The sequence below is a fragment of the Hoplias malabaricus genome, chromosome Y (assembly GCF_029633855.1).
Source record: "Hoplias malabaricus isolate fHopMal1 chromosome Y, fHopMal1.hap1, whole genome shotgun sequence".
NCBI lineage: Eukaryota > Metazoa > Chordata > Actinopteri > Characiformes > Erythrinidae > Hoplias > Hoplias malabaricus.
This window is the reverse complement of record NC_089820.1, coordinates 3280771-3297571: the sequence shown is the minus strand read 5'-3', so window position 1 is coordinate 3297571 and position 16801 is coordinate 3280771. Positions and strand designations below refer to the sequence as shown.

General features: G+C 38.7%; 1 protein-coding gene across 1 annotated transcript; it reads left to right on the top strand.

The window, feature by feature from the left end:
• Positions 1-5707: 5707 nt before the first annotated feature.
• On the top strand, positions 5708-15097 carry LOC136678887 (vacuolar protein sorting-associated protein 33A). The gene is made up of 13 exons (XM_066657064.1): positions 5708-5858; positions 7577-7642; positions 8093-8220; positions 8520-8706; positions 9089-9205; positions 9382-9556; positions 10803-10996; positions 11141-11267; positions 11414-11481; positions 11677-11814; positions 11972-12109; positions 12883-13051; positions 14064-15097. Exons 1-13 carry the CDS (start codon positions 5730-5732, stop codon positions 14255-14257), a joined length of 1830 nt encoding a protein of 609 aa, XP_066513161.1. The 5' UTR covers positions 5708-5729; the 3' UTR covers positions 14258-15097.
• Positions 15098-16801: the final 1704 nt, after the last annotated feature.

Genomic DNA, 16801 nt, shown 5'->3' with positions numbered 1-16801 from the left:
TGCCTTGTTGGTTGTTCTGAGTGAGAAAGAGAGAGAGTTGATTAGAACATCCAGTGCAGAGATACTGGTCTGTAGTTTCTGAAATCCAAGCTGTCAAGAGTTGTCTTCTTCAGTGTGGGGGATCACTCTGACCATCTTGAAGGTGAATGGTACATGACCTGGGGACAAAGAGATGATTAAGATGAAAGGAGGTCTGGAGCAATCAGCTGAAATAACATGGATGAAAGAAATCGGGTGGCTGGACTATGTGGATGTGAGAAGCTGTGGATGTCATCTCTGGAAATAGCAGAGAAACAAATTAGTTTAGTAAGAGGAGAAGGATTGTCTCTGATGGGAGGGGGCTGGCAGATCTTGTCAACCTGAAAGAATGTGACAAAAAGGGCGGTGGGAGCCTTTAGCAGGGAAGAAAAAAAGGGGAGGAGCTTCTGTGGAATGGATGCAGATGATTCCAGTTTCTCTTTTTAAAAGAATGAGTTTGCAGCAGTTACTTCCATTGAAAACCTAGAAAAGAGAGATCAGCAAATGCTAGAGGCTTTTAAAGATTTCCTCCACTTTCTTTTTGCCAGTCTTATCTCTCTTCAGTGGTTATGTAGAACATCCGCCAGCCTCTGAGTATGTAGAGATATCTTGCTGAACTTTAAGAGAGAGGTTGATTAAAGAGGAAATAAATAAAAGAAAGTACCAGTACCAATGGCAGGGTTTGGAAGAATTCAGAGACAAAGCGAAGATTGCGGTGAGAAGTGGAAGAGCTCATGGGGGTGGTGTATGTGAGAAAAAGACACTAAACTTACATGTGGAACTTTTACTTAGCAAATTAAAAGATTTTGATCTAAAAAATAATCAAAGCTACATTGGGATAGTATAAAACAGTTTTTTAAAAGATGTATCATTTTCACGCTAACCCAACTATACATCTATTTATCTTCTTACCCTAAAATAAATCAAAGGACTAACATTTTAAGTTGTGATTAATCCCACAATATTGTTGTGATTAATGTGATTATGCTTTTAATTGACTGACCATTAAAATAAATATAATTACATTGTGTTGATTTAAAATTTAATCACTCATTTTACATGTAAATATCCACTATTAAAAGAAGATCAAATCCAACAAATAATGATTAATCTCAATTATGGTTAGAAAAATGGCACAAAAAATGGTTAGAGGCCTGGGCTTTTTACCATAAGGTTGGTGGTTCAATCCCCAGGGCTGGCGGGGACATCCATTGGCTGAAGTGTCCTTGAGCAAGACACTGAACCCCAAAATACTCAGCAGCAGGTAGTGTCGCTGTCACACAGCTCCTGGGGCTGGGGTTATGTGTTTGAGCTCCCCGGGCTCTGGGTGTTTATTAACAGCCCCCGTGTGTGTGTTTGTTTACTGCCACCTATGGGTTAAATGCAGAAGAAATATTGCATTGTACAATGACAAATAATTGCACATTATTATATACCATCAGTGGCTGGTACCAGTTGAACATCTGAACTAATGTTAGTTATTATTCAGAAAAGGAATTTAACTGTCAATATCATGAAAACATTTTTATACTCTTTGCTGCCATAATTTGTGTAACAATGTGTAACATTATCTCTATGCAATCAATCAATTCTGAAACTATTTTAAAAATATTCCTAATAGAAGATGGGACTTGCTTTACTCTTGACGTTTCTGTTGAAGAGTCTTAAAGAGCAATCTGCTTTATTGACATTAAGCATTTAAAATCGGATCTATAATATAGTTTCAAAACAGTGGGGAGAGCAGTCTGTTTCCTCCCCAGACTTGAAGCTCATCCTGATTGCCAGTTTGAGGAAAACTGAATGAACAAGCAAAAGACGAGTTTAAGAACTTTGGACCATAATAGCTAAGAGGAATGTTCATTCATTCATTATCTGTAACCACTTATCCAATTCAGGGTCGCAGTGGGTCCAGAGCCTACCTGGAATCATTGGGCACAAGTGGGGAATACACCCTGGAGGGGGTGCCAGTCCTTCACAGGGCAACACAGACACACACATTCACTCACACCTACGGACACTTTGGAGTCACCAATCCACCTGTGGGAGGAAACCAGAGCACCCGGAGGAAACCCACACGGACACAGAGAGAACACACCACACTCCTCACAGACAGTCACCCGGAGCGGGAATCGAACCCACAACCTCCAGGCCCCTGGAGCTGTGTGACTGCGACACTACCTGCTGCGCCACCGTGCCGCCCTAAGAGGAATGTGCCATATCAAAATAAAAGGCTACTAGATGCTTGCAGCAATGATAAGGAGAAGCAAACTGACATCTGCTGGTTGCCATAAAGCTAATAGTTGACATGAATTCAGGATGCTTTTCCATTATTCATGTGTTGTTGTTTTATTTGGGGGTGGGGTTGATTTGGTTTAATTTTAGTTTTTTTTATCTCACAGTAATAAAATAAATTAACACAATTTGTGGGGTGGGTGGCTGGGTGGCAGGGTGGCGCAGCAGGTAGTGTTGCTGTCACACAGCTCCAGGATCCTGGGGCTGAGGTTATGAGTTTGAGCCCTGCTCTGGGTGGCTGTCTGTGAGGAGTTCGGTGTATTCTCACTGTGTGTTTCCTCAGGGTGCTTTAGTTTCCTCCCGAAGTCCAAAAACACACGTTGGTAGGTGGATTGGCAACATAAAAGTGTCCTTAAGTGTGAATGTGAATGTGTGTCACCCTGCGATGGACTGGTGACTCCTCCAGGATGTGTTCCCACCTTGTGCCCAGTGATTCCAGGTGGGCGCCGAACACACCGTGACCCTGAACAGGATAAGTGGTTAGAAAAAATGAATGAATGCATGAATAATTTATGGGGTTGGCAGCATCGCTTCAGCTTTGGCCACACAGCTCAAGGATCTCAGGGTCACAGTGTCATGTGTTCTCCTTCTGTGTAGGATTCTGGTTTCCACCCAACATCCAAAAACACCTAGGTGTAGGTAGGTCAGATTGAGATTGTGTAATGCCCTGTGAGTGGCTCCTTGTCCAGGGTGTGTTCCTTTCTTTGGTTCGTTGATTTTTATCCTGACTCACTGTGACACAGATCTGAATGAAGAGAAGATGAATGAATAAACACATGTACAAATGCATGGATGGATGGAGGGAGGGATGGAATGATGGACGGATGAATTAATAACCCAGGCATAACACCCATTTGGGGCCCGCATGGGCAGCTGAGCTGGGTACTAGCAAGTTTTGTCCATAAGTTAAATGCTGGCTGCACATGGTGATGCTCTCGGGGGTCAGTGATGGGACCATGGTGGGTCCCTCTAGGTTGTACAACCTACAATGGGCCATGTGGTGGTCCCATATATGAGTCTGGCTGTCCAAAATGATCTGATATAGGCAGCCGCACCAACCCACCCAGAGACATATAGGCACATGTTCAACCCATGTGGGACCCCTTAAATGTGCTGAGCCTAGAGTCCAATATTTCCAACTACTCCACACTGCAGAACCAGTAATCCACTGGGTGGAGTCGGATCACATCCAGCTCTGCCCACATCCAACTCCTTCAAGGGATCTTAGGGTTAGGGTAAGGGTTAAGTTGTACTGGGAGAAGCCAGTTTAAGACTAATCCAATGAAAACACAATAAGGGAGGAGCTGGATCATATCCAACTCCTCCCTATGGATTTCTGGTCCTGCAGCGCTGGCCTTCTCGTTATTTCTGAATTAGGCAGGGATTGTTCATATTTACAGAGGGAGGGAGCAGGGGTTGGGGAAGTTTATAATATAGTTCAGAGGACCAAACGCTTATGTCTTCCTTCTACTTTTCACAAATGTGGTCTTTCACTCCTCCTGAGAAACAGTATAACTGAGACACTAATGCAGTGGTTCTCAAATTTTTCTATCATTCCCCACCTCTGACGAAAGGGAATTTCCACACCCCACCTGTACCATATTGTGCAAAATTTTAATAAAATACACATGAAAGTTTGCAATTTTCTAATTTATTTAAGTGGCATCAACTTATGTCTCTAAATCAGTAGCTTAACATTATATCACCAGATACAACATTAACATCACTGTTCAAAGATACAGAAAATAAGCCACCAATTAAACTTCAGTTTCTCACTTTTCAATCTGTGCAAAAAATGAGCAAAGGCAGGTGCAAGGGCATAGTAATGAGTTTTATTTATTTTATTTGATTAGATAGCTATAAGCTGATTCCTATGTAGATAAGGCTGTAAAATAAAGCATTTGATTAACATTAAGTTTAAAGAGTGAGACTGTGTCCCAAACAACACACTATGGAACTTTACATACTACACTACAGAAACACGACTCAAAAGTGTCCGTAGGTGTGAGTGTGTAAGTGAATATGTGAGTGTGTGTTGCCCTGTGAAGGACTGGCGCCCCCTCCAGGGTGTGTTACTGCCTTGCGCCCAATGATTCCAGGTAGGTTCTGGACCCACCGCGACCCTGAACTGGATGAAAACTCTCAGGGCCTCCTCTGTTAACAGTTATATACAAGCCGCTTTCATAACTGTAATTAGCCGCCATTGTTGTCTGTTGTGCTCTCGTTACTGACATCAAGCCCAGAGCTGTTGAAAAAAAGAGTCTTTATAAAACTCTGACGGTCAAATAAATGGAACAACTTTATATTTGAACAGGCGCCTTAACGAAGGCTGAAATAAGACCCACCCTGTGTCTGACTCGCTGCCAAAACACGGTAATCTCGGTGGCGCGTTTTCAAAATAAGATTTTGCGAAAAAAAAACATATTTTGGTTCCAGGCAAGCTACATTTTTCTGGTCTTCTATATAATGTTATTTTAGTATGTTTAAGGGTTATTAATGAATCCATTGTGAGTGGGTGGTTTTTATTGAGAAAGCTTTATTTGCAAAACAGAAAGGCATGAATAAAGACAGGCATAGAAATGCTAATATCTTCCGATTTCTTGCGCCCCACCTGCAACGCCCACACTGTGAAATAGTGATGTGTCGGTCGCGAACGAACCGGTTCAAAGAGCCGGCTCTTGTAAGTGAACGATGAGAGCCGATTCCCGTCTAAGACCGAGCCATTTTTTTCTAAGGCTTGTCATTCAACCAATCAGAGAACAACAAGCAAGCTCCAACCCTCCAACCCTCCGAGCTGAGACACTTGGTTTTCCTGAATGCCAATCTGCCTTCCAAAAAATAGTTGAAGAAAACGTTAAATCAGTTAAATGTCTGTTGACAGTTGTGGTTGTTTTAATCACTACCGTTGAATGCTGCTGTTTTGCAATTTGCAGAGTATTTGTTTATATTATTACCCAGAAATGGATGATTATTTAATTTAATAAGCTATTTTGTAATACCTACCTTTTGGGTTCCATTGGCTATACTTCAGAGTTTACAAGTGATTTTTTATTAAGGTGTTTAAATAAAAATCCAGTTATTTATACAATTGAATGTGTGAGTGCAATCAGTGAGTTATTACAAGACAGCCATAAAAACAATAGGTCATTGCAACACTATTTATTATTTTTAATATTGAACAATAATATTTTGTCCATACAGTCATGTAAAATGTAGGTAATATTGTTCTGTACCAGTGGAAAAGTGGTAAAACAAAGAGCCATTTAGGAGCCGAAAGAGCCGGCTCTTTATGTAGAGCCGAGCCAAAAGAGCCGGCTCCCCAAAAAGAGCCAAAATTCCCATCACTACTGTGAAACGCTTCACTAATGTATCAGTTCTGTTGATCGAGTCCCGCTGTGTCACATGACTCTCTGTGTCACATGACTCTGTTTAATCGTCTCTCTAAGATGGCTGCACACTTGTCTTACGGCAGGGTAAATTTAAACATATTAAGAGAAGCAGCGAGAAAAGAGCTTCGGGAGTTTCTGGATAAATGCGCCGGAAGTAAGGTAGTGTAAACATTCAGTCCATTTCCTGACCTTGATATCGGGAGTGTTAGGTACTCTGTATGTGTGTTGATATTAATTTCTGCCTTCACACAGGCCACGAACAGTGGCGCTTTAATCATATGTGTAGACAAACCTAGTTCATTCAGTTACTTTTTAATTGTGGGCAGACACGCACGCTTGTATAATCTCTCCACTCAGGAGCGTTTCTGCACTTATTGTTTGTGTACAACAATTTAAGAGGGCCACAGTTGTACCCTTATACTTGAAAATCAGTCATATGGACACAATTCTGCATCCTGTAAAATGCCTGTAACCTTTGCCAGAACATTTCTTTCTCTGACACACACACTGGGTATACACTGAACATATGAGTGAATTGAGTAATAACTTACCTTCTGATGTTTCTCACACAGACCATAACTGGGTTTAATAATTTAGAAAGATGGTGTTCCCAGGTGGGCTGCCCATGTGGTCCCAACATGGATGCATTGGCTGAGGCAGTGGAACTGTGTATATATATATATATATATATGGGTTTATGGCGCACTATTCGATACCTTGGGGAATGAATTGGAGTGGTGTTTCTGATCCAGAGATAATCATCCAACATTAGTATCACCAAATACTCAGGGCAAAGTCACTTTAATGGAAACAAATGTATTCAACAATTGTCCACAAACATTTGGCCATATTGTATTGCTGCATGAGATTTAATAAAATTGAAATTCAACCATTTTTAGATTTTCTATTTTTATTGTTTTTCTCTATCAATAATCAAGTATGGTCAGAGTCATTTAGCACCGAATTGCTTCAAAAGACAGAGACACTGTGTGTTTGCATTACTTGGTTCCTTTTACTTTTTTCTCTCTCCGCTTTTCTCTCAGCAATTTTTCTCAGCTGTTTTTTTCATGTCAATAGATTTTCTGCATGGTCTACTAACAATTAAAAATGGTCATGATTCTGAAGCATGTGATGTAACTACTGTGCATGTTTACATTATGACACTGCTCAAATTATATGTTGTGCAGCCTCAGCATAAAGTGCACATATTTGCCTATAAATGTTTTCATATACTTGATTTTTCACTATACATGTTTCCCTGAGCAGATTCTTTTTGAAATATAATCAGTCTGCACATCTGGATAATCATATTGTATCATATTAATCATCAAGCTGCTTATTAGATGGAAAATATCCTGATTTCCATCTATACATGCATGTACCATTTAACTGAATATATTTCAGTGTAGTGTTTCAAAAGCTGGATAAAATAACACTAATACCATTTTTTTATATGACTGTCAATCGTGTGTGTGTGTATGTGTGTGTGTAAATATTGTGATGCTCATTGTGCAGTGTAAAATTGTTTATTTTTGTTATGTTGACCATCCCTAAGATTATCTATCTGTGTAATACATATGCTTTTAACTGATTGTCAGTGTGCATCCACTGAGATGGAAAAGCTCAGTGATGTTGACTGCTTATTTCACTCATGATTTATTTTCAAGCATTTAAATTAATAAAATTTACCAGACTGAAATGTTAACAAAAGTGTTCACTGGAGGGTTATGTTTAACCTAAACATTTCAGACAGGGTTGCTTTTCTAAAGGCTGATATGCATCTTGTAATATTGTACTTATTTTGGTGTTGTTTCATGCAAGTAAGCGGTTTCGGGTTTCTGCCTGTAGTGTTTATTTATTTATTATTTTCTAAATAGGCTATTGTCTGGGATGAGTACCTTACTGGACCATTTGGATTAATAGCTCAGTATTCCTTGTTGAAGGTGAGAATGATATTTATTTAACCTATACAGAAAACACTCAAAGTTCATTATTTAGACTTCAGAGCACACAGTCTATTACCTATTTGTCCTTAAGTTGTTATTACTTAGACCTTTTTTAAAGTGGTGAAATATCCAAGTCACACAATTTTCTCTTTGTTTTTTGACCTACGGAATCAAATTTGTGCCAAAAAACAGAAGTCAAACAAAACTACATATATAGCAAGCAAATTAATGATATGAGAGAGAATAAAAATGACTGAAACCGAAAGCTTGTAACTGGTGGACAAATTATTGGTGCAATTTTGAAAACTATCATTTCGTTTAATATTTGATAATATGATCCATTTACACAAATCTGATTTCAGATTTTTTAACAGACGGTTAAAATACAGCATTGTGATATCTGAGCATGATATTGGATTAAGAATTTCTAAATTGTTTCTCTTCAAGGAACATGAGGTGGAAAAAATGTTCACGCTCAAAGGGGGACGGGTGCCCTCTGCTGACGTCAAGAACATTATTTTCTTTGTCCGCCCAAGACTGGAGTTGATGGACATCATTGCGGAGAATGTAATGAGGTTAGATTGTTTCTGTGTCACTTCACATTAATACTTGTGTGTGTGTGTGTGTGTGTGTGTGTGTGTACTTTCCACATTGCAATTCAATTCTATGTAGGCTGGATATGCAGTAACATGAATGTGTTGGTTTTGTGAAATCACATAAACAAAGAATTAGAGAAATTTGAATGAGGGAGTGAATAGTTTGTTTAAAATCTTTGAGCAGCACTTACAGATTATGTTAGATGGATATGTTTATAAATTATGATTAATGAATTTCTTTCCAGAAGCTTGTATTTTTCACATTGTTTTCCTCACAGTGAGGACAAGTTGCAGCCGCCGCGGGAGTTCCACATCCTGTTTGTGCCTCGACGAAGTCTGTTGTGTGAACAGAGGCTGAAAGAGCAGGGTGTCCTCAACTCCTTCACCAACATAGATGAGTACATCCTGGACCTCATCCCTTATGATGGAGACTTGCTGTCCATGGAGTCTGAGAGTGCATTCAGGGTATGAATAATATTTTAAATATCAGTCCCCACTCAGTGATGCTCAACTACTTACTTTCATATACTCTTCACTGTAGATAGAGTTAAGATTCATACTTTGTCTTTAAGTGATTTTAACCTATGTTTAAACTTTCTTTTTTTTCTCAATTCTTTTCTTCCTTCTTTTATAGAAGTGTTATTGGGAGGATGGTTTAGTGTTAGTGTTTATTAGATATTTTGTGGGACCGTACACTTTTTTTTTTCAGTCACATACACATGTCTAACCATGTATAATCTCCAGGCGCAGAATGCTACATTTGAAATTAACCGTGGATAAGCTTTGGTGTTTTTGATTTTTTTTTTTTTTGACTTCCCTTGATATCCTTCATTTTTGCTTTTTGAAGGAGTGTTATCTTGAGAATGACCAGACCAGCCTGTACCACACTGCAAAAGGGTTGATGACGCTGCAGGCTCTGTATGGAACCATACCTCAGATATTTGGTAAAGGGGAATGTGCACGGGTGAGTGGCCAGGAATTTTATTTTCCACTTGTTATTCTTTTCTGTCCTGTTTGGAGTGTTAAGTACTCATTCATGGTGTTCCCATTTGTATTTTATTTAAAAAAAAAAATTGCAACTGAATAAGAAAAACATGAATTCACATATGTCATCTTAGGAAATCTTTCTCTTTATCCCAGCATGTGGCTAACATGATGTTGCGAATGAAGAGGGAGTTTGCTGGGAGTCAGAACCAGATCCTGCCTGTGTTTGACACACTTTTGCTGCTGGACCGCAATGTGGATCTGCTCACTCCACTGGCCACACAGCTCACCTATGAAGGCCTCATTGATGAAATCTATGGCATTACTAACGGTAAAGCTTCATTCAAATCAATATCATAATCATCTCTGTCAGATGTTTTTGGTATATTTTGAGCTTCACTGCACTAAATGTGTTCAAGCCAGTTTTTTTTATGATGTCTCTTTTAATGAAGCACAAATAATGACATAATGACTGTGACAAACCATAGCAGCAAGTCAAATTGAAATTTTGAAAAAATTGAGATCAACTTAAGCAAGCGTAAAATTTCATTTGCCATGCTGTAGCTGGACTTGGTGAAGTTTCTGTTACTTGTTAGCTTTATAATCCTTGCTCCTCAGACACCAGACTTGTTTTGGCTTGTCTGCTACTGACTGGGCTACTGTGCTACTGACTAATGCTGAAGACTGTGTAAATATATTTGTTGCTAGACAATAAAGGTAACTGACCTTCCAGGACTCTACTTTAAAAAGCACTTTAGCTACTCTTGCATTTACTGTTGCATTTAATTATTTACTGTTTTGAGTGTGCATTTTTGTTATTGCTGGAATCAGACTACATGAATTTAGCCCAATTTTGGCATGAATTTTTCATATCCGATATGTCGGTCATGTAATGGTCATGATGTGTGACATAATCAAAGACCAGTGATGTTGCGTCTGGGACGCCTTGTGACACGAAAAGTCTAGCATGTTAGAATTTTTGGATCTTTTCACCTAGTCTGACATATCCTACGGCATGTTCCTTGACGATGACCAATAGGAGGACATAGTGCTGTCTGGAATGCATATGTAAACAGAGAACAGAAAGAGGGAGGCTGCTGCTGCAGCTGTCAGGTGGACTAAACTGAGGAAACCTAACTAAAATATAACTAAACTGAGGAAATGCTCTTGACATGTTAACACATTACCTCAAGTTCCCTTTGCAGGACAGACAGAATATTATCTCCTCTTCGAAACACAGTAATGAATCCACAATGTTGTTGTTTTTTTTGTTTTTTTTTAAACCGCCAGCAGCACACACAGTGCTTCGGTAGCCGTGAATGACAGTTTAGTGACCCACTTCCCTGGGAAACTCTGAATTCACGCGAATGTATAATGGTCCGTGTCAAAAGTGTAGTATTGCCAGTTTCTCCAAACCAAGAACACAGAACAAACATATACCGCTAATCTGACATGGTGAATGCCGTGAAAGATACAGATATTGTGTGGTCTGGTCCTGGCCTAAACTAGCTCCATGTAGCGTTGTTTTTTTTGAAATTTTGATTTTGATTGTGTTTTAAATTATTTAACTTTGGCAGGTTATGTAAAACTGCCCCCTGAGAAATTTGCTCAGAAAAAGCCAGGGGAAGGAGGTAAAGATCTGCCGACTGAACCAAAGAAACTCCAGCTGAACTCTGCTGAGGAGTTGTATGCAGAAATCCGTGACAAGAACTTCAATGCTGTAGGGGCAGCTTTAAGCAAGAAAGCCAAGATAATCTCTGCTGCTTTTGAGGTGTGTGTCCATGCTCATTATCATTGAACCATTCCTTGTGTCACAAAAATAAATTGCTATCATATGCTAGTTTTTAATTGCACAGAAAGTAGGTTTTTAATAATATTTTCTGAGAACATTTTTGTTGTTGGTTGTCTGTTCTAGGAACGACACAATGCTAAGACTGTAGGAGAGATTAAACAATTCGTATCCCAGCTGCCCCACATGCAGGCAGCTCGGAACTCGCTGGCCAATCATACGTCTATTGCAGAACTTATTAAAGACATCACCAGTGAGTTCCGTTCTTGGTTGTACATTGTGGTTCTACTGGGGCAATATCTAGAACATAGCTTAAGTTTAATGTTAGATTTGAAGGAATCAGTATGTGTGAACTTGGAATTTAAAATGTAAAATTTGATCTCTATTAATGTGTTTCAGCCTCAGAAGTCTTTTTTGATAATCTGACGGTAGAGCAAGAATTTATGACTGGAGTCGATACAGACAAGGTACCTATGATCTTTATATAAATATGTCAGTTTGCAAATGTCTATTAAATTTAAGGGACACGACATTTTTAATGTTTTCAATAAATGACTCTGCATTGTAGCCTGTAGACTAGATTTATAGAATATAATGCTTTTCATTAATCACTTTGTATGGTCAAAATAATCAGCATTAATTATTACAATTGTTTTCTGCAGGTCAACACATACATAGAGGATTCTATAGCGCAAAAGGAACCTCTTATCAAGATCCTCCGACTGGTCTGCATGCAGTCAGTCTGTAACAATGGCCTGAAACAGAAAGTCCTCGATCACTACAAAAGAGAAATCCTGCAGGTGTGGTTATACTTTTAAATATGACATTTTCAGCTCTGCATTAATGGATACATCTCCAAATGCTGATTTCAAACCATAGTATTCTTCAATCTGTACTGTATTGGTGTCTTTATTATAACATATAAACAAAACGTTTGAATGTTTTATGCTTGTGTAGACGTACGGATATGAGCATATCTTGACGCTGAACAACCTGGAGAAGACCGGTTTACTCAAACCACAGACTACCACAAGGAACAACTACCCCACCATCAGAAAAACCCTCAAATTATGGATGGAAGATGCCAATGAACAAGTAAGTTTGGTGCTAAAGAGGGACAAAAAGGTCTAAAATGTATACAGTTGTGGGTTTATATTCACAATAGGTTTATGCCTCGATGAGGTCTACCTGATTGACCTTTTGCAATAGATCTCTTGTTAGTGAACAAATATTAAAATGTATATAAGTCATTTAATTAGTCAGTCAGTTTTTGGCAGATTTGGGTTTTCTTATGAGGAGTTTTTAGAAAGTAATTTTACATGTGTGTCAATTTAATGTAAACCTGCTCTATAACACGATAGCCTTCTAAAGATGATCAAACATGGAAAAAGTTTTATTAAAAACTGTTTTATTGTCTCCATCTCCTCCTTAAAGGTATATTTTCATAAAACATTGAATATTTTCTGTGTTCAAATTTGGCTCCTTTTACTGTTTGAGCCTAATGGAAGCTACTATGTAGAAAGTGAATTTTAAATGAGTTTGACATGTAATTTGACATGGTTTGAGAGGCAATTTTACAACCCATTTTCTTGATGCAGTGTATAGGCAGCTGTTTGGCTATATTAGCCTCATATCAACAGCTCAGAATGAAAAGCAGTAAACTTCAAAAAGCAAACATTTATTTGACTTATCTGTTATGGGTACCTACAGTATCTGGGGAAGCATCAACATATGTACATTTTATTTAACATATCACCTTCACTTAAAGGGAGTGAGAGTTTTTGTGTATTTTACATCTAATTTCTCAGTTTTAATATACTGTAATAATATACAGTGTGCTAATACAGAATGTTTTCTCCTCCTACCAGAACCCCAATGATATCTCGTATGTGTATAGTGGTTACGCTCCACTCAGTGTGCGGCTGACTCAGTTGCTGGCTCGTCCCGGCTGGCGGAGCATTGAGGAGGTGCTCAAAATGCTGCCTGGCCCACACTTTGAAGAGAGACAGCAGCTACCCACAGGCCTCCATAAGAAACGTAAGCGATGCCATTTATTAGTAATGTATTCTATTCAGTAGCTGTTTTCTGATCGGCACAACTGTGTAAGGAACACAAGAGTGTATTTGTTTTCTGGGTTGAACTGTATAGAGCTCTCCAGTGGTGTTCCAGGTAGCATCATATGATTGAGAGAGCAATAACTAATGTGTGGAATGGCAGTGTTACGAATTATAACAATCTCTGCAGCCTTGAATACATCCTGAGTAAAAGCTAACTCTTTTGTTTGTGGACTAATTGTGCTGATTTATAGGCAGGACAGTGGTTATGGGAAACATAAGGGCTAATGTGTGAGGTGAAGATAAGACAAGTCTTTGTCCTTCCTGTTTTGTTTGATCTTCTGTATGTGGAATCAACACGTGTTTTACTGATGGGAAAACACAAAAATGTGCATAGTGTGTGATAGGAAATGTCTGCTTTGAACAATATTTTCTGAGAAAGAAATGAAGGCGAATAATTAAGGGCTAGATCTCCGCAGTGAAATGATGTTTGGGGGGTGGGGGGATATTTTATTTTTTAATGTATTTTTTTTAATAAATCAAGATTTGGTTCTTTATCTCTAGAAATGAGAAACTAACATTTCCATTAGCTGTAGTTTATAAATATTAATTGGTGCAGTAGAAAATTAATTTCAGCTTCAGACACAAGTCAGGGATATTAATAGTGCTCTTATTGCATGTTCATACTTGCTGTATTTTGTTGACAAAAAAAGTGTTAATTAAACACAGACAGACAAACAGTGTTTGTGTGATATTAGCTTTTTTTCCCTGTTGCAGTCACTTCCACACTATATTTTAAACATGAATTTTATAAAACCTATTAAATAAATACTGAATGCTTGGGTTTAAACATATTAGCCACTGTTTTATTGTTTAGGTGCATTATGATATAACACTTTCTATCAGTTTCTTTAAATATCACAGCCCTATTCATAACCACATTGTGTTTTTACAAGAAAGAGATTTTTGTAAATCTATGCTACTTCATTTCACAGGGCAACAGGGTGAAAACAGGACGACACTAGTTTTCTTTCTCGGAGGTGTGACATACGCAGAAATTGCTGCTCTTCGTTTTCTGTCTCAGATGGAAGACGGAGGAACAGAGTACGTCATTGCTACCACAAAACTCATCAATGGCACCAGCTGGATCAAGTCTCTTATGGACCGCCCTGAAGCACAAATATCCTAAAACTGCCTCTCTAGCCAAACTGCTGTATATTGCTTCAGTTCATCTACCTTCTTTCACTGATGGGTAACACACTGGGGTCTGTCTGGAAATAATGAAGAGGCTTGCCTTTGACCACTTTTTTCCCTTTTGTACAGGTTCTCTGTGTCTTCAGTAGTTGCTTTAGTTTTGTTATTTGCTGCTTTTTTTCTGGCAAATCAGGTTCTGACAATTCCCAGTGTAGCCTCTCCTGAAAGCTTCTTAATACCCTTTATCTCTCTTTTTTTTTTAAAAAGAGTGAAAGGATTAATAATAGCTCTGGTAACATCAGACACACACACACATATTTCTGCCCCTCTTGAAAGTGCACTCAACCATCAGCATTTAGTCACACTGCTGCCTACCAGAAAGAGCCAGCATTCAGTAACACTTTAGCAATGTCCATAAGGCTAAGTGCTTAATTCATAAGTGCATTCAAAACTTATCAATCCATCTGTAAGACGACATGACGGCTACATAAGCCTTTTTTATAAAGGTTTAAAGAAAACTCATAATCATATTATTTTGTTTTTAGTTCGTTTTTATAAAAGTCTTGTGTTGTGTAGCCTTATAAACACTGACCTTCAGTAACATTCTTGTCATCACTTCAACCTTCCCAAAAGAGCTCATATGCTGAAGAATGTACAATTGCTCATATACCTGAAAAAAAATAGACATTTGCAAGGGTTGTGCTAGATTTGGATAAGGGTTGAAGTCACTTAAGGAATACACGTTATGACAACTTTGCTGTACAGAATAACCATGCCCAATCATAATATACATTTTGTGCTTTTCTTGTAAATAGAAAATACTAATAAATACTAATATGAATGAAATCAAATTGTGATGTACTCCTAATCAATACTGTCCATATATATTAAAAATTAGCTGCATAAACAGCACCATTTTTCAAAATTTTGAATTCATGAGCCTCACCCATTCACGCTAAAGTGGGAGAGTGCTCATAATGCAGAGTGAAAAATGAGAGAAAACAATGTGCTGTTCCTGGCCACCAGGAAGCACCTGTATCACTGTTAGACTTCCATAGGGTCCACATGTTTAAAAGGAGTGGGTTTTCTTTTTATTTATACACCAATCAATAAAATCAGCTATTTTAAAGTGCACACATTGAGAACATATGTTTAGTTATGCACTTTTTGTCTATAAGAATGTGGGGGCAATGTAATGGGAGATTCTAAAACACATCCAAGAGTTTAAAGTCAAAATGTGGGATAGAAGAATATAAACGAGCTGGAATAGTGGTGGCACAGCAGGTAGTGTCGCAGTCACACAGCTCCAGGGACCTTGAGGTTGTGGGTTCAAGTCCTGCTACGGGTGACTGTCTGTAAGGAGTTTGGTGTGTTCTCCCTGTGTCCGCATGGGTTTCCTCTGAGAGCTCCGGTTTCCTCCCACACATTGGTAGGTGGATTGGCTACTCAAAAGTGTAGTTGTGAGTGTTTGTGTCACCCTGTGAAGGACTAGCACCCCCTCCAGGGTGTGTTCCCGCCTTGCGCCCAGTGATTCCGCGTATGCTCCGGACCCATCGTGACCCTGAACTGTATAAGTGGTTTCAGACAATAAAACGAATGTGCTGGAATGGCTTCTGTGATGCGGAGTTAATCATTTAAAATCAGTATGTGGCCTCACTAATGTTTATGTACATTATTATTATAAGTCATGAACAACTTGTTTTCAATATGTAAGGTCACATGAGTTCATAGAGAGAATAATACAATCAAACTATTTATGTCTGTAAAATTTAGCTCATACATCTGTCAAGCGGGGAATACTGCTCTCTTGTAATAACTCGGCAGGCCTGAAAAGGGCAGTGATCTGGTGGCAGAAGAAAAGGAACGTTAAGAAAAACGTCAGCGCTCTTCTCCCTACAGTGGCAATTAGTTGTATAACGGGCTTCCCGATCAGCCGATAATGGGCCTCTGTCTGGAGCTCTGGCCTGGAATGGAGCATGATTTGACAGTGGAGAATGATTATTAAATTAAAGGGCCATTTGCTATCTCTTCCGGACAAGCCTTACTGTGCTAGAATTGGAGACAGATCTCAGCGCTGATCGATAGTCCAGTCGTGCTTTCAGCTGCAACAACATGCTACAAGAAGCAGTGGGCCTGACAGTGAATCTAGCATTAAATATGAGGTCCACAATAGTTCTTATTATTGACTCACAATATATTAGGCCCAATTTTATATTAAGAAACTGAAGATCCTTCAGGGGAAAAGGGGATCATTTACACAAAACTATGTGTCTTGATTATTTTTATTAAGCTGAAATAGTAAAAAAAAAAAAAAAAAAAAAAGAAAATACTGAATGGAATTAAACATACATCATGAATAATACCATGTTCCACAATTCCTCATCCACTATATATCCAAATATTTTCAGACACTCCTTATAATGAGTGAATTCTGCTGGTGCATACAAGCCTCTTGTCCCCATGCCCAAAGTCAAAGTGTTGGCTAGTGGGGTATAAAGTCTACCTTACTGGGCGCTAGAGTGGTTAAACTGAGTTCTCT

What these genes read in the sequence shown, in the direction of transcription:
- LOC136678887 (XM_066657064.1), top strand. Translation starts at nt 5,730, where the DNA reads ATGACTCTGTTTAATCGTCTCTCTAAGATGGCTGCACACTTGTCTTAC. An exon ending in ATAAATGCGCCGGAAGTAAG is followed by an intron (nt 5,859 to 7,576) that starts GTAGTGTAAACA and finishes TTTTCTAAATAG; the next exon opens with GCTATTGTCTGGGATGAGTA. An exon ending in ATTGCGGAGAATGTAATGAG is followed by an intron (nt 8,221 to 8,519) that starts GTTAGATTGTTT and finishes TTTTCCTCACAG; the next exon opens with TGAGGACAAGTTGCAGCCGC.